The sequence below is a fragment of the Carcharhinus amblyrhynchos genome, unplaced genomic scaffold (genome assembly GCF_965287045.1).
Source record: "Carcharhinus amblyrhynchos unplaced genomic scaffold, sCarAmb.v2.hapA scaffold_52, whole genome shotgun sequence".
Lineage (NCBI taxonomy): Eukaryota > Metazoa > Chordata > Chondrichthyes > Carcharhiniformes > Carcharhinidae > Carcharhinus > Carcharhinus amblyrhynchos.
The window spans coordinates 669,647-692,146 of record NW_027649793.1 but is presented as its reverse complement, the minus strand read 5'-3'; the positions used below and the strand labels follow the sequence as shown (position 1 = coordinate 692,146).

At 52.1% G+C, this 22,500-nt stretch overlaps 1 protein-coding gene and 1 long non-coding RNA gene across 2 annotated transcripts in view; both read right to left on the bottom strand.

Moving 5' to 3' along the window:
- Nucleotides 1–296: 296 nt before the first annotated feature.
- Nucleotides 297–22,500, bottom strand: part of LOC145337547 (butyrophilin subfamily 2 member A1-like) — a 33,991-nt gene continuing 11,787 nt past the window's right edge. The window contains exons 4-13 of the mRNA XM_080182338.1: nucleotides 21,777–22,061; nucleotides 21,239–21,358; nucleotides 19,113–19,139; nucleotides 10,889–10,915; nucleotides 9,768–9,794; nucleotides 9,038–9,064; nucleotides 5,414–5,440; nucleotides 3,589–3,615; nucleotides 2,720–2,746; nucleotides 297–846 (exon numbers count right to left, since the gene is read on the bottom strand). Coding sequence (XP_080038464.1) covers nucleotides 329–846; nucleotides 2,720–2,746; nucleotides 3,589–3,615; nucleotides 5,414–5,440; nucleotides 9,038–9,064; nucleotides 9,768–9,794; nucleotides 10,889–10,915; nucleotides 19,113–19,139; nucleotides 21,239–21,358; nucleotides 21,777–22,061 — 1,112 coding nt within the window. The 3' untranslated portion in view covers nucleotides 297–328. The remainder of the gene's footprint in view (nucleotides 847–2,719; nucleotides 2,747–3,588; nucleotides 3,616–5,413; nucleotides 5,441–9,037; nucleotides 9,065–9,767; nucleotides 9,795–10,888; nucleotides 10,916–19,112; nucleotides 19,140–21,238; nucleotides 21,359–21,776; nucleotides 22,062–22,500) is intronic.
- Nucleotides 12,931–18,798, bottom strand: LOC145337575 (uncharacterized). The gene is made up of 5 exons (XR_013885371.1): nucleotides 18,732–18,798; nucleotides 16,636–16,662; nucleotides 16,455–16,481; nucleotides 13,959–13,985; nucleotides 12,931–12,962 (listed from the first exon to the last, which is right to left on the bottom strand). It is a non-coding gene; the product is annotated as an uncharacterized LOC145337575 (long non-coding RNA).

Sequence of the window (22,500 nt, the reverse complement as noted above, 5' to 3'; positions counted from 1 at the left end):
CTTTGCCCAAAGAGCTAATGAGGTTTTCCTTGGCTTGTGAAGGTGACAGAGAGTCTCTGTTGTGACATTTTCAGTAGAATCCATAGGTTCCACTTCAGCCTCCAATGGCCAAAGGTCTGAGCAGTTTGTCGCTATTGCTTCCTTGTATCAGCGACTGTCTACAGCAAAGCGTCTGGAACACAGACTCACTTTGGGTCAATACTTCAGTGGGAAACCCAAGTTTCCATTGCAAAACCACTTGAAAGGTACTTTGTAATAGGTACAAATGTCTCCAGGGGACTGGTTAGCTAGTCACTAACTTGTCCTTAACCAATGAGGCGTCGGTCAACTAGTTCTTGACCGGGCAGACAGATAAAGGTGCGTCATCCCAGCCAGGCCAAAAGAACGGGTAGACTTTGTCTGAGAAGTTGGCGTTGAACGTGTAGAGATGGAACATGGTATCAGCGTTGTAAAAAGACACTCTACCCGCCTCCAGTTCCAGGAACACTCCGATCTTCTGAGGTTTGTCCGTCACTTTGATGCGGGAGCGATTCGGATCACTTATCCCGTGCGGCTCACCGTCCCGCCCGAGTGTCCAGAAGCCAGCGTCCGAGCACAGGTTGGGCATGCCCTTCCGCTGGACTGACGCATTGGCGACGCCCACATCCCAGTAGGTCTTGTTTGCCACCTGCACCACCCAGTAGTGCGTGCCCTCTGTGAAAGCACCCTCGCCCAGCGCGTACGGGACAGAGTCGAACCGCTCTGGATTGTCAGGGACCTGCAGCGTCTCTCCACCTTTCACAGTCAGCCCATCCGGGGAGACGGTCAGACTCGCGTTGGCTGTCCAGGGGTCTATCTTCACAGCAGCTAGCAAAGAAGACAAGAGTATGAGCATTAGGCGATGGAGTGGACCACACAAACATCCTTGGAGCCGTCCAATACAACCATGGCCAACTTTCTCCCTGATCTCCACCTTCCTGCACTATTTCCATATCTCTTAATTTCCTTAATATGTAAAAAAATTCAATTTCCGTCTGAAATATCCCCAACAATTGAGTGTCCACTGTTCTCCAGGACGGAGAATTCCAAAATTTCTGGATGAAGGAATCTCTCTCCTCATCGCTGTATGAACTCGCCAACATCATTCTCAGACATTGACCCTTCGGCCTAGGCCGTCTGCCCAGGGGACACATCAATGCAGTGCCCGCCCTCTCGAGCCTCCCAAAAACCTTACAATGAGGCCACCTCCCATTTTCCTGCTCTCTGGACCCACATTCTGCCCAAGTCTTCTAACCAACGTGCCAGGGCAAGAGCAGATTAGAGGTGGCACGTGCCAATCCGGATGGAGCACAGTGTGAGGAAACCCAGACACAGTGGGTGAAGTTCTCACCTCTGGGTCAGAGGTTTGTGGGTTCGAATCCCACCTGTTGCCTGTTTTAACGGTGGACAAATAACTACGAGTAGACGTCTTATTAGTGTAACCATTTAACACCTTAACGCAGAAATCCAAGCTGACCTACCCAGCGCCGCACTGCTAAAGTGAGGTACTAAAACCAAGCTCGGGTTCTACCCGATGCTCTGATTCATCCTTATCTGAAACCTCCACTGTTTACTGTGATGTTTTTCCTTATTCTTTCACGGGATGTGAATATCGCTGGCAAGGCCAGCATTCATTTAATTCAACTGAGCGACTTGCTGGGCAATTGGGTAGTTAAGAGTTAAGAATTGCTGTGGCTTTGGAGTCACTCGTAGACCAGACTTCTTTCCCTCAAGGGTATCAGTGAACCAGATGGGTTTTTAAACAACAATCGATGAAATTAACATATTAAGAAGTCCCACAAAACCAGGTTAAAGTCCAACAGGTAGCAGAAGCTTTTGGAGCACTGCCTCTCCATCAGGTAAGTGCAGGATTTGGTTCACAAATGGGGGACATGTAGGTACAGACTCAGTTGCAAGATAATGGTTGGACTCAAGTTTTTACAGTGCAGACAATGCGAGTGGAGAGAGGGTTAAGCACAGGTTAAAGGGATGTGTATTGTCTCCAGCCAGGACAGTTAGTGAGATTTTGCAAACCCAGCAAATCGTGGGGGTTACAGATAGTGTGACATGAGCCCAAGATCCTGGTTGAGGCTGTTCTCATGTGTGCGGAACTTGGCTATCAGTTTCTGCTCAGCGATTCTGTGTTGTCGTGCGTCAACCTATCACTCACCTGATGAAGGGGCAGCCCTCCAAAAGCTCCTGCTACTAAATAAACCTGCTGGACTTTAACCTGGTGTTGTGAGAATTCTTACTGTGCTTATTACCCCAGTCCAACGCCAGCATCTCGACATCACAAAATTAACACTGAGACAAGAATGTAGCGAGATTTGAACCCATACACCCAACAGCATTAACCTGGGTCTCTGTATTCCTAGTCCTGTAACAACACCACTACACTACCACCTCCCCACTGATCCATTTGCCTACGTCAAATGCAATCCTTTGGCTGTGAAATGCGGCGAGACATTCTGAACAACGCTGTGTAAATACGGCCATTGAGTTACTGCATCACAATCCAGCGAAGACAAGTCCGAGCCCCACCAGGGCAGGTTGAGAATTTGAATTCAATCAAAAGTAAATATCTGGAGTCAGTAAAAGTGAAAGTCAAGTTGTTGCACTGTGTTAACCCCCACCCCTGGTGCCTGGATTGCAGTTGGACAGCCCCGTGTGAGATGTACAGAGTGCTGTGTGAGTGTCTTACCTGCATAACTCTCTATCCTCTTCCACTCTGCCAACAAAAAACACAGCAGACAGAAGATTAGTAACCTTTAATACTCTGGGCAATAGCTAAAGTACATCCCAGTTTAGTGACTCAAGGACCCGAGGGTGGGAACCATGATTTGGAGAGGGGGGCTACCCCTTGATAAGGTAAGGAGGTTTATGTCCCGGGAGTCTGAGAGCCACTGAGGACATAACTTCCTTTAGGACCAGCCAAGCAAGACAGGCCAACGGGTTAGAATAAAGACAGGACATTGAGCTCTGGTATTGGGGATGTGGTTCAGGCTGGATCACCCATCGTACCATAATGTTTGTGAGCTTCATTCTCACACCAAACTCCTATGATTCAGTTACAATATATGCATGCATATCCATGTGTGTATACACACACACACACACACACACACACACACGTACGTACACATATACAATGCTCTGACAATGTTTGGTCTTCCTGTTCTCTTTGGCTCAGTGTAATACATAAATGCCAATAAGAGAACACCCCTAAGGCAGCACAATGGCACAGTGGTCAGCACTGCTGCCTCACAGCGTCAGGGACCCAGGTTCAATTCCAGCCTCAGCTCACTATCTGTGCGCAGTCTGCACATTCTCCCCGTGTCTGCATGGGTTTCCACCGAGTGCTCCTGTTTCCTCTCACACCCCAAAGATGTGCAGGTTAGGTGGACTGGCCATGTTAAATTGCCCCTTAGTGTCAGGGGGAGTAGCAGGGTAAATATGTGGGGTTACGGGGACAGAACCTGGGTGGAATTGTTGTTGGCGCAGGCTCGATGGGCTGAATGGCCTCTTTCTGCACTGTAGGGATTCTATGTGCATTCAGACTGGGGAACGTACCTGACAGAACGAGAGGTCTCCATTGCTCTAGAAGGAAACAGAGATTGAAAAGTATGAATAAAACTCACTCAACACACTTGATGTTACAAACAGACCTTCCTCTTCATGGCATAGCTTTTCTTCATGAACAAGATTTTTAAATTCATGGCAGCAATAAAGAAAATCTGTTGGCGCGCCGTCCATTTCTGACCGCCTTTGTAAAATTGCTACGTCAGTACTTTTCTGTTCAATTTTTACATGTCAACAGTCACAGTGTAATTCTGGCCAGCCAGCATTTCAATGGAGTAAGTTTCTATCATTCTTCCATCAACGTCCTGATATTTGGGCACTGATTGTTTTTGTCTTGCACTCATCAGGACAAATGTCAAGAGTAAAGAAACAACAATTTGTATTGCATGGGAAGAGAGTGCAGATTGGTTGGCATTTAGTGCCATCCAAAATGCCCTTGAACTGAGTGGCAGTTAACCACATGCAAGTCACGGGTAGAGCAGATCAGGTAAAGACAGAAGATTTTTTTGTATTCATGTGTGGCACGTGGGTGTCGCTGGCTGGTAGCATTTATTGCCCATCCCTATTTGCCCTTGAACTGAGTGGCTTGCTCTGCCACTTCAGAGTTAAGAGTCAACCACTGTAATGTGGATCTGGAATCAAATGTAGGCCAGACCAGGTAAGGATGGCAGATTTCCTCCCCTTAACGACATTACTGAACCATGCGGGTTTTTCCAACAATCCACAACAGTTTCATGGTCATCAGCAGATTCTCAATTCCAGATATTTTTATTTTAATTTCAAATTCCACCATCTGCCGGGGCAGGATTCGAACCTGGGTCCCCAGAACATTAGCTGAGTTTCTGAGTTAATAGCCCAGCAATAATCGCACTCGGCCATCGCCGGCTCTCAAGAACATTAGTGAACCAGGTGGGTTTTTACAAATCGACAATCATTTCGTGGTCACCATTCGAATTTTAATTCCAGATTTTTGTTGCGGCCATTGTGGGATTCGAACCCGAGGCCCCCGGGCAGGTCGATTATCTTTGAGACGATCATTCGGGCATGCAGTGTGGGCTCACTAATGTGTGCTAGAGGCTACATTTATCCGCACACAGGACCCTCTCCTTTGCCGACATAAGGAGCATTAAACTAAAGTTTGAGAGAAACCATTTGCCCTTCATTCACCATGGCAATCCTTGTCCAATTAGATGGTCCAATCATCAGGGGAGAGCCTGAGGGGGCTAGAGCTTTCTACCCCAGTCTAGCTCAGGGGACATGTTGTTTGTAACACCAGATAGGACCTTGCCTGCTATGTAATCCCCAATCGAGGTCAAGAAATGGCCCAGAACAGACTGAACTGAGTCTGATTTCACGTTTAAATTAAACTGAATCTTTTTCTTTATTCTTTCATGAGATGTGGGCATCGCTGGCATGGCCAACATTAGTTGTCCAGCACTAACTGCCCTTGCAAGGCCCCGAACCCTAATGCAGAGGGCACTCAAGAATCAACCACATTGTTTTGGCTCTGGTAGGCCAGACCAGGTAAGGATGGCAGATTTCCCTCCCTAAAGGACATTAGCCCTTGATTACGAGGTGGCATAAAGTGATGGGTTTCTACATGGTCACCGGTACTGAGACAAGCTTTCTACTTAAGCAGATTTATTAGTTGAGTTTAAGTTAAAACAAAATAAAATTCTGCCAACAGCCACACTGGGATACGAACCGGTGTCCCAGAACATTAATCCTGGGCCCTGGGATTACCGTAACAACACCGCTACGCATCCAAGTGTTTGTAACCAAAATGAAACCAGGTTTGTACTGACAAGCAACTCACCAAACTCAGTGTGAAGCTTCTGATATTCTGCAGGCAAAAAGTAATCAGAGAAATGGGTTAAAATCAAATGGTTAACATCTTGGAATGATTAATCACCTTACTAAATACCTGACCCCCACCAGAGTGTGAAAATAGAGAGAAGCCTGTTTCAGTAATAACACTCAGTCTGTGTCTCAGTCAGTTTTCCACCGCTCTGAGGAAGGGTCATTTACACTCGGAACGTTGCCTCTATTCTCTCCCTCCACAGAGGCTGTGTCAGACCCGCTGAGACTCTTTGTTTCAGATTCCAGCGTCTGCAGTAATTTGCTTTCAGTCAGTTACAGATACTGATTTCAATCAGGAAGAGCCCCACATTTACACATACCCCCTCTCAATACTCCTCAAAAGGACTGCCAGATACTGACAGGTTACCAACACTGAAGGGAAACGTTCTCTCTCCCTCCACCAACACTGCAGCATCTTCTCAATGGAGTCTTCAACAACCCAGTTTACCGCTGGGCAGGAGCGATAGAGAGACAGAGAGACAGGAGAAACTGGAGAGAGGACAGAGAGAGAGGGGGAGGTGGACAGAGAGAGGGGGAGAGGGAGATAGGGGGAGGTGGACAGAGAGAGGGGGGAGAGGGAGATAGGGGGAGGTGGACAGAGAGAGGGGGGAGAGGGAGATAGGGGGAGGTGGACAGAGAGAGGGGGGAGATGGAGAGAGGACAGAGAGAGGGGGGAGAGGGAGATAGGGGGAGGTGGAGAGAGGACAGAGAGAGGGGGAGAGGGAGATAGGGGGAGGTGGAGAGAGGACAGAGAGAGGGGGAAGAGAGAGAGAGGGGGAGGTGGAGAGAGGATAGAGGGGGAAGAGGGAAATAAGGAGAAAAAGGAGAGAGGATAGAGGGAGAGAGAGAGGATAGAGGGAGAGAGAGAGGATAGAGGGAGAGAGAGAGGATAGAGGGAGAGAGAGAGGATAGAGGGAGAGAGAGAGGATAGAGGGAGAGAGAGAGGATAGAGGGAGAGAGAGAGGGTAGAGGGAGAGAGAGAGGATAGAGGGGGAGAGAGAGGATAGAGGGGGAGAGAGAGGATAGAGGGAGAGAGAGAGGATAGAGGGAGAGAGAGAGGATAGAGGGAGAGAGAGAGGATAGAGGGAGAGAGAGAGAGGATAGAGGGAGAGAGAGAGGATAGAGGGAGAGAGAGAGGATAGAGGGAGAGAGAGAGAGAGGATAGAGGGAGAGAGAGAGAGAGGATAGAGGGAGAGAGAGAGGATAGAGGGAGAGAGAGAGGATAGAGGGAGAGAGAGAGGATAGAGGGAGAGAGAGCGGATAGAGGGAGAGAGAGAGGATAGAGGGAGAGAGAGAGGATAGAGGGAGAGAGAGGGGATAGAGGGAGAGAGAGGGGATAGAGGGAGAGAGAGAGGATAGAGGGAGAGAGAGAGAGGATAGAGGGAGAGAGAGGGGATAGAGGGAGAGAGAGGGGATAGAGGGAGAGAGAGAGGATAGAGGGAGAGAGAGAGGATAGAGGGAGAGAGAGAGGATAGAGGGAGAGAGAGAGAGGATAGAGGGAGAGAGAGAGAGGATAAAGGGAGAGAGAGAGAGGATAGAGGGAGAGAGAGAGGATAGAGGGAGAGAGAGAGGATAGAGGGAGAGAGAGCGGATAGAGGGAGAGAGAGAGAGGAGAGAGAGAGAAGAGAGAGAGGGAGAGAGAGAGGATAGAGGGAGAGAGAGAGGATAGAGGGAGAGAGAGAGAGGATAGAGGAGAGAGAGAGAGGATAGAGGGAGAGAGAGAGGATAGAGGGAGAGAGAGAGGATAGAGGGAGAGAGAGAGGATAGAGGGAGAGAGAGCGGATAGAGGGAGAGAGAGCGGATAGAGGGAGAGAGAGAGGATAGAGGGAGAGAGAGGGGATAGAGGGAGAGAGAGGGGATAGAGGGAGAGAGAGAGGATAGAGGGAGAGAGAGAGAGGATAGAGGGAGAGAGAGAGAGGATAGAGGGAGAGAGAGAGGATAGAGGGAGAGAGAGAGGATAGAGGGAGAGAGAGCGGATAGAGGGAGAGAGAGCGGATAGAGGGAGAGAGAGAGGATAGAGGGAGAGAGAGAGGATAGAGGGAGAGAGAGAGGATAGAGGGAGAAGGAAGAAGGAGAAGGGGCAAGTGGAAAAGGAGATAGAGCGCACAGAGGGAACAGAGTGAGATAGAGGGAGAAGAGGGCACAGGGTCAGAGGGGCTGGGGTCAGAGGGGGAGAGAGACAGGGCAGGCGGGGGTTTAGGGGGCAGGGAGGCAGAGGGGACGGCAGAGGGAAGGGCAGATGGAAGAGGGGAGGGGGTGGATGCGACGGGGTGGGGCGAGGCTGCGGGGGCAAGGGAGAGGGGGGCAGGGGGGTGGGGCAGGGGGTGACAGGCGAAGGGGCAAGGGGGAGGGGGTGGAGGGACGAGGGGACCGAGGTGAGGGGGCGGGGCAGGGGGGCGAGGGAGTGGGGGCAGGGGCGAGAGGAAGGGGAAAAGACGGAGGGGGTGAGGTGGAGGGGGCGAGGTGTGGGTGTGAGGAGGAGGGGGCATGGGGGAGGGAGCGAGGGGGAGTGGGCAAGGGGGAGGAGGCGAGGGGGGCAGGAGAGAGGAGGCGGTGGGCGGGAGGGTGGGCCGGGGGTCGAGGGCGGTGTGTGGAGACGTGGGGGCATGGGTGTGGGGCAAGGAGATGGGGCAAGGGGGCAGAATGAGGGGGTGGGATGACCGGGTGGGGATGAGGGGGCAGGGGTGAGGGGACGGGTACGAGGGGGACAGGGCGAGGGAGAGGGGACGGGGGGGCGAGGGGGATGGCAAGGAGTCGGAGGGGGAGTGGGAAAGGGTGTGAGGGAGAGATGGGGAGGTGAGGGGGATGAGGCGAGTGGGAGGGGCCAAGGGGTAGGGGGAGTGGGCGAGGAGCTGGGGATGGGGGCGAGCTGGGGGGGGCGGAGGGGGAGGGGTAAGGGGGGCAGGGGCAGTGGGCAATGGAGCAAAGGGGAGGGGGGCAAGGGGGAGGGTGAGGGGTGAGGGGAGGGTGAGGGGAGGGGTTGACAGACTGGAGAGAGAGGGTTCGGAGGGAAGGGACGGACAGAGGGGACTGAGGGAGGGAGAGAGGGAGGGAGTAGAGAGAGGGAGAGAGGATAGAGATAGGGAGAGAGAGAGAGGGGGGGGGGAAGAAGGGGATGGGAAAGTGAAAGTTAGAGAGAAGGAGGGAAGTGAGAGACAGGGAAAGTGGAGAGAAAGAAAGAGCGGAGAGAATAAGGGAGTTTGGAAAAGAGAATCGCAAGGGAAAGATGGAGAGGGGGAAGAGAGAGGCTGAGGAGGAAAGTAGAAACGGAGAGTAAGAAAGGAGAGGTGGAGAGTGGAAGGGGGGGGACAGAGATGGTGAGGGAGAGAAGGATTGTGGCAGACTGAGAGAGGAGAAGATAGAGGGGAAGGGGAGAGAAGGGGAAAAGAGAGTGAGAATGAGAGATAGAGAGTGGAAAAACAGAAGGAGAGAGATGTGCAGAGAAATATTTGCAGTTTGTTCCCGAATTTCCATTTACTCCCCGTTAGTGTCCCGCAGATCACCCCCCACCTCCCCCCCCATTGCAAAGATAACAGTGAGAAGTGAGGAGTGAAATCCCCCTCCTTTCTGGGTTACATACTTGCTGCATCTGCTGCCTTCTCTTTATCTGGAAAAGAAGATTGAAGAAGTTTGAACAGCAGCAACACACACACTGCCTTTATTCAGTGTTATCAAAAATATCTTCAGACCAATCAACAGAAAGAACTATATTCAGAATGCTTCAGGCAAGGACAGATGTATCGACCAGACCGAGAGACAGAGACAGACAGACGCACACTGAGAGACAGACAGACGCACACTGAGAAACACAGACATGGAGACACACCCCAAGACACAACACCAAGACATGCAGGCACCCAGAGAGACCGAGAGACACCAAGAGAGACGCAGCCAGAGAGACGCACCCAGACAGACACCGACACCAAGAGAGACGCAGACACCGAGAGAGACACGGACGGAGAGACAGAGAGAGAGAGACGGACGGAGAGACAGAGAGAGAGACGGACGAAGTGACAGAGAGAGAGACGGACGAAGAGACAGAGAGAGACACGGACGGAGAGAGAGAGAGAGACACACAGACGGAGAGACAGAGAGAGACACAGACGAAGAGACAGAGAGAGACACGGACGGAGAGACAGAGAGAGAGACACGGACGGAGAGAGAGGGAGAGAGACACAGACAGAGAGACAGAGAGAGACACAGACGGAGAGACAGAGAGGCACAGACAGAGAGTCAGAGACGCTATTGGAGACACAGCCACGGGGAGATGTGAGGTGCTCACAGATGTAGACTTTGATTATTTGACTTACCAACTTCTGCCTTGAATTGTTCGTGTTCTGTAACAGAGCGGGGAAAGTAATCAATTATAAACAAGATCATTTCTCCCCCTTCCTGCCTCTCAGCACTTGTTTCCCTCCAAGCTGCTCTCTCTGAACAGGGGTCAGTGTTTATATGACCTGCCCTCACTCTGCCCGTGTGAAATAAAACCAGAACCAGGAATACCAGAGAATTCCCACAATGCGGAAGGAGGCCAATCAGCGCATCCAATCTGCACCGACTTTCCAACAGAGCATCTTACCCAGGCTCACCCTCCCACTCAGCCCCACATTCTTAACCAAGACTAATCCACCGAAGGACACGAAGGGTCTATTTAACACGGCCAATCCGTCTAACCTGCATTCAGTTAGATGTGGGAGGAAAGGGGAGCACCCGGAGGAAACCCACGCAGACACGGGGAGAATGTGCAAACCCCACACAAACAGTCACCCGAATTAAGCCCGAGTCCCTGGCGCTGTGAAACAGTAGTGCTAACCACTGTGCCCTCCCCAACGGTGAATAGGACTGGCACTCTGTGCCAGCTGTTGCCACTGTGAAAGCTTGCCCACATTAGGAGACATGGAATCGAATCTCAGAAGCTCCACTGGGTCAGTTCAATCCTGAGTAGCTTCCATTAACCTCCTGAACACAGAGTGTGACCCAGAGGCCAAAGACCCCCAAGAGATCATTGGCATCTCCCAGCCAGGAAGCAGCAAATAGTCACTGCCCACCTTCTCCTGGCATTGTACCAGCTCCCAGGAATGAATAGTCAATGATGGGGACACTACGATCAGTCTCCAAGAGCGGGGGAGCAGGGGGGGCGCGGGGGGGCAGAGGGGGCGCGGGGGGGCAGAGGGGGCGCGGGGGGAGCAGAGGGGGCGCGGGGGAGCAGAGGGGGGCGCGGGGGAGCAGAGGGGGAGCAGGGGGGGCGCGGGGGAGCTGTGTGTGGCCTCTTCAAATACCTCTCGTTGTAAGACAACATGGTGGTTAGGAAGCGCAGTTTGATTGGTTGGAGGTCATGTGATGAAACCGCCAGGAATGCACCCCCAGAGTTGGCGACCCAGGACCCTGCCCCCCCGACCCCCCACCAGGAAACTCCCATTCCCCCTCTTACCTGCTTTAATGGCTGCCTTCTCCGTCTCTGTACAAGGGAGGGGGGGGGAGAAAAAAAAATAGGTGTTAAAGAGTAGAACCTTCCGGAAGGCGATATCACCGTGTGTGGGTTCCCCGAAACCCGACCCCTGCTGAGATTCCCACTGTTTAGCCAGCCCGGAAGGGTTTACACTCACACACAGAGCAGGGCATCAGTTACAGATCCGAGGCTCCTGTCTGCCCCCCTCACAAGTGCTGGCATAGCTCACCCATCCACAACACTGTCTGTGCCACGCGGAGCCTGGTACAGCACCAGTCTAACTGCGTTCACCCCAGGCACACTCATTGCCAGGGATGTGACGGTGGAACCTGTATTTCTCACAGAGCCGTATTATCCAAAATCCTTCACCACCCACCCTCCCCCATCCCTGCCAGGAGACCAGAAGACCAGGAACTCATCACTGGAACAGTCTGATACTATCCTGCCCCAAAACAGCCCTCTCACATTCAAACTACCATCCTCAAGCCTATAGTTAACCCAGTCACAAAACCTCACTAACTTCGCAACAGTCTGTGGCCATGTGTCAGAGCACAAAGCTTAAAATTCTCCTGCATTATCAGGAACAGAAAACCAAGGACAGGAACAGCACCGGGTTAGATACAGAGTAAAACTCCCTCTACACTGTCCCCCATCAAACACTCCCAGGACAGGTACAGCACGGGGTTAGATACAGAGTAAAACTCCCTCTACACTGTCCCCCCATCAAACACTCCCAGGACAGGTACAGCACGGGGTTAGATACAGAGTAAAGCTCCCTCTACACCGTCCCCCATCAAACACTCCCAGGACAGGTACAGCACGGGGTTAGATACAGAGTAAAGCTCCCTCTATACTGTCCCCATCAAACACTCCCAGGACAGGTACAGCACGGGGTTAGATACAGAGTAAAACTCCCTCTATACTGTCCCCCCATCAAACACTCCCAGGACAGGTACAGCACGGGGTTAGATACAGAGTAAAGCTCCCTCTACACTGTCCCCCCCATCAAACACTCCCAGGACAGGTACAGCACGGGGTTAGATACAGAGTAAATCTCCCTCTACACCGTCCCCCATCAAACACTCCCAGGACAGGTACAGCACGGGGTTAGATACAGAGTAAAGCTCCCTCTACACGGTCTCCCCATCAAACACTCCCAGGACAGGTACAGCACAGGGTTAGATACAGAGTAAAGCTCCCTCTACACTGTCCCCATCAAACACTCCCAGGACAGGTACAGCACCCAGTTAGATACAGAGTAAAGCTCCCTCTACACTGTCCCCCCCATTAAACACTCCCAGGACAGGTACAGCACGGGGTTAGATACAGAGTAAAGCTCCCTCTACACTGTCCCCATCAAACACTCCCAGGACAGGTACAGCACGGGGTTAGATACAGAGTAAAGCTCCCTCTACACTGTCCCCATCAAACACTCCCAGGACAGGTACAGCACGGGGTTAGATACAGAGTAAAGCTCCCTCTACACTGTCCCCCATCAAACACTCCCAGGACAGGTACAGCACGGGGTTAGATACAGAGTAAAGCTCCCTCTACACTGTCCCCCATCAAACACTCCCAGGACAGGTACAGCACGGGGTTAGATACAGAGTAAAGCTCCCTCTACACTGTCCCCATCAAACACTCCCAGGACAGGTACAGCACGGGGTTAGATACAGAGTAAAACGCCCTCTACACTGTCCCCCCATCAAACACTCCCAGGACAGGTACAGCACAGGGTTAGATACAGAGTAAAGCTCCCTCTACACTGTCCCCCCATCAAACACTCCCAGGACAGGTACAGCACGGGGTTAGAACGCGAGGCTAGACTGCATTCATTGCCCATCTCTAACTGCCCGTGAGAAGGTGGCGATGGGAGCTGCCTTCTTGAGCCGCTGCAGTCCCTGAGGTGTGGGTCCAGCCACAATGCTGTGGTTGTAGTTTTCATCGTTCATGGACACACAACATTAATAAATAAAGCAGTTTTAATCTGAAGTCCCAGTGACTGGAGCTTTCAGCAATACTCTCTTACCAAACTCCTGCTGAAGAGCTTCACGTTCTGTCGAGAAAAATAGAGAGAGAAAACTGTCAGAGAGGGAGCCGGGTAATTTAAAACAATGACATTAACTGTACCAGAAATAAAGTGAAAATGTAAACACGGTTCAGCTGGAAATATTTTTAACAGGAGCCTGCTTCGTAAATGAGAAAGGGTTTCCTTTTAGCGGCTGTTACTCTTGAGGACCCTGTATGTCTCTGCTGATTTGTCAGGTATGTTCTCTGTTTATTATAAAACATTGCATCTCTAATTAATAACTGCAGAGTCTGACACTGCTGTCCAGGCTCACTGTAAAACACAGTGTGATTCTCAGCAAAGGGGTCAGTCTGAAGGAATGTCTGAAGGAGGGGAATTGGGCAGGGATAGGGTGGGGGGGAAGAGGAGCTTTCTGGAGAGGATTCCAGGGCTTAGGACCAAAACAGAGGCGTAGCCCCCAATGAAGGAGCGATTCAATTTAGGGATACGCGAGAGGCCGGAAGAGGACGAACACAGATCTCCTGGAGGATTGTATATCAGAGGAGGTTACAGAGATCCGGAGACAAGGCCACAGAAAACGTCGTCAAATTGTATACAGCAGGGATTGTGTGAGACGGCTGGATAAAGATCCCTCGTCTCTCTGAAAGAGACGTGTGCGTGTCCTGGTGCCTGGGGTCGCAGGAGTGGGGAGTACGGAGCACGAGTGCGATTTGGTGAGGAGATTATTTGTCATGTGCAATGCCCCGTGTCTGCATAGGTTTCCTCCCACAGTCCAAAAGATGTGCTGGTGCACTGGCCCATGATAAATTCTCCCTCGGTGTACCCCAACAGGCACTGGAGTGTGGTGACCAGGGGATTTTCACAGTAACTTCATTGCAGTGTTAATGTCAGCCTACTTGTGACTAATGAATAAACTTTAAACCGGGAAGGTGCTTTTTAAATTGCATGAAGGCAGTCTGAGACCAAATCAAAATATTCTAACCTGAATAATTGCGGTTATTCACTGAACACAGGATAACTCACCTAATTTCCCCGCATTCTTGACTTGAGCTGTAACAAAAAATAAACAGCACGTGTGATACAGGGCAGCCAGCGGGCACACATCCGACACTCCCAGAGTGACGGAGATCTCCACAGGAACACACATTCACTCTGTGACTGACACCATCTGCATCCACAGAGTGTGAAAGGCAGCAATCTGCAGTCACTCAGCGTCTCGATACACAAGTGGTTCCGTCCCATCCAGAGCCCATCCCAAACCAGAACATCCCCCTCCAACCTTACTGTGTCACTCACTCACCCAACGGAGTTACCCCTCTCTCTGTCACTCTCTCTGTAACCCACAGGGTCTTCACTCTCTCTAACCCACAGGCTCTTCACTCTCTCTCTCTCTCTAACCCACAGGGTCTTCACTCTCTCTCTCTAACCCACAGGGTCTTCACTCTCTCTCTCTAACCCACAGGCTCTTCACTCTCTCTCTCTAACCCACAGGGTCTTCACTCTCTCTCTCTAACCCACAGGCTCTTCACTCTCTCTCTCTCTAACCCACAGGCTCTTCACTCTCTCTCTCTCTAACCCACAGGCTCTTCACTCTCTCTCTCTAACCCACAGGCTCTTCACTCTCTCTCTCTCTAACCCACAGGCTCTTCACTCTCTCTCTCTAACCCACAGGCTCTTCACTCTCTCTCTCTAACCCACAGGCTCTTCACTCTCTCTCTCTAACCCACAGGGTCTTCACTCTCTCTCTCTAACCCACAGGGTCTTCACTCTCTCTCTCTAACCCACAGGCTCTTCACTCTCTCTCTCTAACCCACAGGCTCTTCACTCTCTCTCTCTAACCCACAGGGTCTTCACTCTCTCTCTCTCTAACCCACAGGCTCTTCACTCTCTCTCTCTAACCCACAGGCTCTTCACTCTCTCTCTCTAACCCACAGGCTCTTCACTCTCTCTCTCTAACCCACAGGCTCTTCACTCTCTCTCTCTCTAACCCACAGGCTCTTCACTCTCTCTCTCTAACCCACAGGGTCTTCACTCTCTCTCTCTCTAACCCACAGGCTCTTCACTCTCTCTCTCTAACCCACAGGCTCTTCACTCTCTCTCTCTAACCCACAGGCTCTTCACTCTCTCTCTCTCTAACCCACAGGCTCTTCACTCTCTCTCTCTAACCCACAGGCTCTTCACTCTCTCTCTCTCTAACCCACAGGGTCTTCACTCTCTCTCTCTAACCCACAGGGTCTTCACTCTCTCTCTCTAACCCACAGGCTCTTCACTCTCTCTCTCTCTAACCCACAGGCTCTTCACTCTCTCTCTCTAACCCACAGGCTCTTCACTCTCTCTCTCTCTCTAACCCACAGGCTCTTCACTCTCTCTCTCTAACCCACAGGCTCTTCACTCTCTCTCTCTCTAACCCACAGGCTCTTCACTCTCTCTCTCTAACCCACAGGGTCTTCACTCTCTCTCTCTAACCCACAGGCTCTTCACTCTCTCTCTCTAACCCACAGGCTCTTCACTCTCTCTCTCTAACCCACAGGGTCTTCACTCTCTCTCTCTAACCCACAGGCTCTTCACTCTCTCTCTCTAACCCACAGGCTCTTCACTCTCTCTCTCTAACCCACAGGCTCTTCACTCTCTCTCTCTCTAACCCACAGGGTCTTCACTCTCTCTCTAACCCACAGGCTCTTCACTCTCTCTCTCTAACCCACAGGCTCTTCACTCTCTCTCTCTAACCCACAGGGTCTTCACTCTCTCTCTCTCTAACCCACAGGGTCTTCACTCTCTCTCTCTAACCCACAGGCTCTTCACTCTCTCTCTCTCTAACCCACAGGCTCTTCACTCTCTCTCTCTAACCCACAGGCTCTTCACTCTCTCTCTCTAACCCACAGGCTCTTCACTCTCTCTCTCTAACCCACAGGCTCTTCACTCTCTCTCTCTAACCCACAGGCTCTTCACTCTCTCTCTCTCTCTAACCCACAGGCTCTTCACTCTCTCTCTAACCCACAGGCTCTTCACTCTCTCTCTCTAACCCACAGGCTCTTCACTCTCTCTCTCTAACCCACAGGCTCTTCACTCTCTCTCTCTAACCCACAGGCTCTTCACTCTCTCTCTCTAACCCACAGGCTCTTCACTCTCTCTCTCTAACCCACAGGCTCTTCACTCTCTCTCTCTAACCCACAGGCTCTTCACTCTCTCTCTCTAACCCACAGGCTCTTCACTCTCTCTCTCTAACCCACAGGGTCTTCACTCTCTCTCTCTAACCCACAGGCTCTTCACTCTCTCTCTCTCTAACCCACAGGGTCTTCACTCTCTCTCTCTAACCCACAGGCTCTTCACTCTCTCTCTCTAACCCACAGGCTCTTCACTCTCTCTCTCTAACCCACAGGCTCTTCGCTCTCTCTCTCTGTCACTCTCTCAGCCACAGGGTTTTCTCTCTCTGATACACACACTCTCTCTCTCTCTCCATCACTCTCTTACCACAGGGTTTCCCCTTCTCTCTGACACACTGTTGATTTAAATTCTTACCTATCTCTTGTTGCAGTCGTTCACACTCTGGAAAAAAGAAGTGAAAACTCCTTATTTCAATGACAAATTAAATATCTGTTTAAATTCTCTGATTTCAGAGTCACTCTCCAGGCCTGACCTGCTGCTTATCGAGCTGAGAGCAGAATGTGACCACCCGAACGCCCGGTTTCTGTTCACTTACCCTGGCTTGATCGGTACTTCTCATTTTCTGAAAGTGAAAGAAAGGGAGAATGGTGAGAGAAGGAGCGGGAAACTCTGAGGAGGAATGTTGGTGTTGGCACAGTGTCTCCCAGCATCCGAATCCCTCCGAGAAATAAAACCACAGTCACTGGCATCAAGTAGGAAAGGAATCAGCCAATCAGCGCTCAGCAAGATCCCACAATTATTGCACAGCAAGATCCCACAGTCACACCCCACTGACAGGGCAGGCTGGGCCTCGCCGACTGACAAGGCAGGCTGGGCCTCACTGACACACAGGCAGGCTGGGCCTCGCTGACACGCAGGCAGGCTGGGCCTCGCTGACACGCAGGCAGGCTGGGCCTCGCTGACACGCAGGCAGGCTGGGCCTCACTGACACACAGGCAGGCTGGGCCTCACTGACACACAGGCAGGCTGGGCCTCACTGACTGACAGGGCAGGCTGGGCCTCACTGACACACAGGCAGGCTGGGCCTCACTGACACACAGGCAGGCTGGGCCTCACTGACTGACAAGGCAGGCTGGGCCTCACTGGCTGACAAGGCAGGCTGGGCCTCACTGGCTGACAAGGCAGGCTGGGCCTCACTGACACACAGGCAGGCTGGGCCTCACTGACACACAGACAGGCTGGGCCTCACTGGCTGACAAGGCAGGCTGGGCCTCACTGGCTGACAAGGCAGGCTGGGCCTCGCTGGCTGACAAGGCAGGCTGGGCCTCACTGACACACAGGCAGGCTGGGCCTCACTGACACACAGACAGGCTGGGCCTCACTGACACACAGGCAGGCTGGGCCTCGCTGACACACAGGCAGGCTGGGCCTCGCTGACACACAGACAGTCTGGGCCTCGCTGACACACAGGCAGGCTGGGCCTCGCTGACACACAGACAGTCTGGGCCTCGCTGACACACAGACAGGCTGGGCCTCACTGACACACAGGCAGGCTGGGCCTCGCTGACACACAGGCAGGCTGGGCCTCGCTGACACACAGACAGTCTGGGCCTCGCTGACACACAGGCAGGCTGGGCCTCACTGACACACAGACAGGCTGGGCCTCACTGACTGAGACAGGCTGGGCCTCACTGACTGACTTACAGACAAACTGGGCCCCTCAACGTTAACATCCTCCTGCCACTTTACACCTCCAATCCCAGCTCCCCATCCCGTCCAACTCTCCCATTCCAGAGCTGTAAGTGCTCGGAATCTTTGGCACTCTCTTCCGCAGGCGGATGTGGATCAGCCATCTCTGAGTTCATTCCAGGATGTGGGTGTCACTGGCTGGAGCAGCATTTATTGCCCATCTCTAATTACCCCTCCAGAAGGTGAGCTGCCTTCTTTCAACCCTCTGGAGTCCCTGAGGAGTAGGTCCACCCACAGTGCTGTTAGGGAGGGAATGCCAAGATTTTTTACCCAGCGACAGTGAAGGAATGGCCGATCGGTCAGGATGGTGTGTGACTTGGAGGGGAAGCTCCGGGTGGTGGTATTCCCAGGCAGCTTCTGCCCTCGTCCTTCTACATGGAAGTATTTATACGTTTGGAAGATGCTGCCTAAGGAACACTGGTGTGTTCCTGCAATCGAGTGGGCTGGATGGTGTTAAGCTTCTTGACTTCCTACAGAAGCTGGGCACACACGGAGCGGTTGAACCAGGGGCACTCCTCGTCACAACGGATGCCCCGGCGCTCCACACCAGCGTCCCCCGTGACAACGGCACTGCCTCAGTACTCATCCAGACAAACGCATCTACAGATGCAGAGCTCGGCAGTATCTTATTTCCAGGATAATAGAGGAGAAGTGCGCTTGGGAAGATCAGTTGTGATAGTATTGAACTGCAGAGCAGGTTCAAAGGGCAGAGTGGCCTCTTGCTTCTGACACTGGCTGCAAAATGGATTGGGAGATCCTGTGGACGTGAGTCTTGCTACAGAAATGCAAACGTTTCTGAATCTCCCCAGAGACATTCAGACTGAGATAGTTCAGTTACATCGCTAGCCTCCAGACGACAGTCTTCCCTCCAACACCACAACCTCACTTCCACATCACCGGCTTCTGATTCACCCCCCCTCTCCGTTACTAATGGTTACTCACCGATTTCCTCCCGCAGTTTACAGTTTTCTGTAACAGGACAAAAGAACAGCATTAAATCAGAAGAGACCCTTCAGCCCTCACACCATCTGCTATCCCACACCACTGCCCCTCACCCCAGATGGCAGGAACTGTCTCAGTCTGACAGCGAAAGGGAAATAAACCACGGAACGAGGGGGGGCGGTGAGGAGGTATTGAAACAGTAACACTACGCTGTGTGACAGAGGTGAGGATAGAGGGTCCCCGGCCCTCCGGGTGGGAGGGTGAGCACAGGAAGGTACGGTGGGAGGGTCGGGGGACAGAATGTGAGATCCTCCAAACTGGGAAATCGACACGGAGACAGATAGTGATTTCAATCCCACAGTCTCATTAAACATCACTTACCAAGCAAGCCCGAAGATTTCTCTAACCCTGTTAAAAAAAAGATAATCACTGAGTTAGTATCAGAGGCATCGTGACTCTCCCAGCACTCCCCCTCAATCAAACATAAGAACATAAGAAATAGGAGCAGGAGTAGGCCATCTAGCCCTTCGAGCCTGCCCCGCCATTCAATAAGATCATGGCTGATCTGTCGTGGCTCAGTTCCACTTTCCGGCCCTCTCCCCATAACCCTTAATCCCCTCTCTTATCAAAAAGACATCAACCCGCGTCTTAAAAATATTTAGCGAGGCAGCCTCCACCACTTCAACGGGCAGAGAATTCCAGAGATTCACCACCCTTTGAGTGAAGAAGTTCCTCCTCAACTCCGTTCTAAACCGCCCCCCCTTTATCTTGAGGCTGTGCCCCCTAGTCCTACTGTCCTTTCTGAGCGGGAAGAGTCTCTCCACCTCTATCCTATCCATCCCATTCATCATCTTATACGTCTCAATGAGATCTCCCCTCATTCTTCTAAACTCTAACGAGTACAAGCCTAGTTTATTCAGCCTCTCCTCATAGCTCAACCCCCTCAACTCCGGTATCAGCCTAGTAAACCTCCTCTGCACTCCCTCCAAGGCCAAAATATCCTTGCGTAAGTGCGGCAACCAAAACTGCACACAGTACTCCAGCTGCGGCCTCACTAATGCCCTATACAGCTGCAGCAAGACCTCCCTACTTTTATATTCAATCCCCCTCGCGATGAAGGCCAGCATCCCATTCGCCTTCCTGACCACCTGCTGCACCTGCAAGCTGGGTTTTTGCGACTCATGCACAAGGACCCCGAGGTCCCTCTGCACCGTCGCCTGCTGCAGTTTTTCGCCACGTAAGTAATAATCCTTCCTACCATTATTCCTACCAAAGTGGACCACCTCACACTTGCCAACATTAAATTCCATTTGCCATTTCCTGGCCCATTTGCCCAGCCTATCTAGATCCTTCTGCAGACTCTCCACACCCTCCGCACAATTTGCCGTTCCCCCAATCTTGGTGTCATCAGCAAATTTTGACACCCTGCACTCGGTTCCCTCCTCCAGATCATCTATATAAATGGTAAATAGCTGAGGCCCCAGCACCGACCCCTGGGGCACTCCACTAGTCACCAACCGCCAATCCGAATAGCACCCGTTGACCCCCACTCTCTGCCTCCTATTTGACAACCAATCCTCTATCCACGCTAACACCCTACCCCCAACTCCAAGTCCCCTGACCTTCTGCAATAACCTCTTGTGAGGTACCTTGTCAAACACCTTCTGAAAATCTAGAAAGACCACATCCACCGGCTCTCCTCTATCCACTGCCCTAGACACATCCTCATAGAACTCCAATAAATTTGTCAGACACGACTTCCCCTTAACGAAACCGTGCTGCGTCTGCTCTATCAAGCAATTCCCTTCAAGATGCCTCGCTATTTCCTCCTTAATGACGGATTCTAACATTTTACCTACCACAGACGTTAAACTAACCGGCCTATAATTCCCCGCCTTTTGCCTGGCACCCTTCTTAAACAACGGCGTAACATTAGCTGTTTTCCAATCTTCCGGCACTTCCCCGGAATCCAGCGACGTCTGGAAAATAACCACCAAGGCATCCACTATCACCTCCGCCATTTCTTTCAGAACCCTCGGATGCATTCCATCCGGTCCTGGGGACTTGTCCACAATCAGCCCCTCCAGTCTGTCGAGCACCGCCTCTCTAGTAACAGTAATGTCATTGAGACCCTCCAGTCCTACCACCTTTCCATCTCTAACACCCGGCAAATTATTCACGTCCTCCTCCGTGAAGACAGAAACAAAAAAGTTATACAAGACCTTAGCCATATCCCCATCCCCTACCACTAGGTCCCCTTTCTCATCCTCTAAGGGTCCAACGTTCACCCTAGCCAGCCTCTTCCTTTTTATATATTTATAAAAACTCTTGCTATCCTTTTTTATATTAAGCGCTAGCCCAGCTTCATAGTTTAGTGAAATCCACTGATAGATAATTCAGACAGGCAGAGGGCTGACCACATTTAGTGATGTGATCCTGGGTCAGGGATTATCAGTCTCTGCACACAGTTAATCCGAGCTTTCAATGTCTGAAGCTGAAGATCTCACCTTGGATCTTACTCTGTAATTTTCGATAGAACCAAAACACGAAACCGAAAGCAGCAAGTACCAGGAAGAACAGGACCCAGAAGGCAACCATCCACCCAGAAGCATGAGGGAAGAAGACGTCTGAATCAAAAGAGAAAAACAGTTAGCCGTTTGGAAGCTGGTTCCCCCCTCCCTCACTGTCCCCGAACCGGTTCCCCCCCCCTCACCGTCCCCAAACCGGTTCCCCCCCTCCCCCTCACCGTCCCCAAACCGGTTCCCCCCCTCCCCCTCACTGTCCCCGAACCGGTTCCCCCTCCCTCACTGTCCCCGAACCGGTTCCCCTCCCTCACTGTCCCCGAACCGGTTCCCCCTCCCTGTGACCGTGCCGCTGTGTCACTGCCTCGCTTGGTGTTAATGACACTAATTCTTCCTGTTTTCACATTCATCCTCAATCATATTGATGCCCCCCCTCTGCACGGCCCCCCCCACCCCGTCCCGTGTCCCCCGTGCCCCCCCCCCAGATTGCTGGATCTTTCTGGAAGCTCTCCTGGTGACTGACCTGCGATCCGGATGTGGGCCTCTCGCATCTCCTTCAGGTCTTTGTTGTCAATGACGCAGGCGTACTCGTTGCTGGACTGCCTGGAGACCTCGATGAAGCTCTGAACCGCCAACAATCCCTGCGCGTCCCCCTCATACTGGGTCTGCGACTGGCCTGTAACACTCTCTCCCTTCCCGTTTACCCAGCGCACAGGCGGCTGTGGGAACCAGCGCGCCGATCGGCAGCCCAGCTTGACGCCATCGCTCGTGTAACCCTCCATCCCGATCTGTGGCTGCTGCCCCGTACCTGCAACAAGATTGACATTAGGCAGGAGAGTAGGCCGCAAAGCCTGCGCTGGGTTACCTGTGCTAACTCCCCCTGCTTGAGGGGGTTATCAGGGTCAAAAGAGTTCGGGAACGACCCCAATCGAGGGGGGAGGGGGGTGGGCAGTCCAGGTGGGAACTACCCAAGATCAAATTGATCCCTAGGGCATGTTTCCACCAACAGTATCGGCTCTTGGGCCTTTGAGGAGGCTCCATAAGAACATAAGAAATAGGAGCAGGAGTAGGCCATCTGGCCCTTCGAGCCTGCCCCGCCATTCAATAAGATCATGGCTGATCTGTCGTGTCTCAGTTCCACATTCCCGCCCTCTCCCCATAACCCTTAATCCCTTCTCTTATCAAAAACCCATCAACCCGCATCTTAAAAATATTTAGCGAGGCAGCCTCCACCACTTCAACGGGCA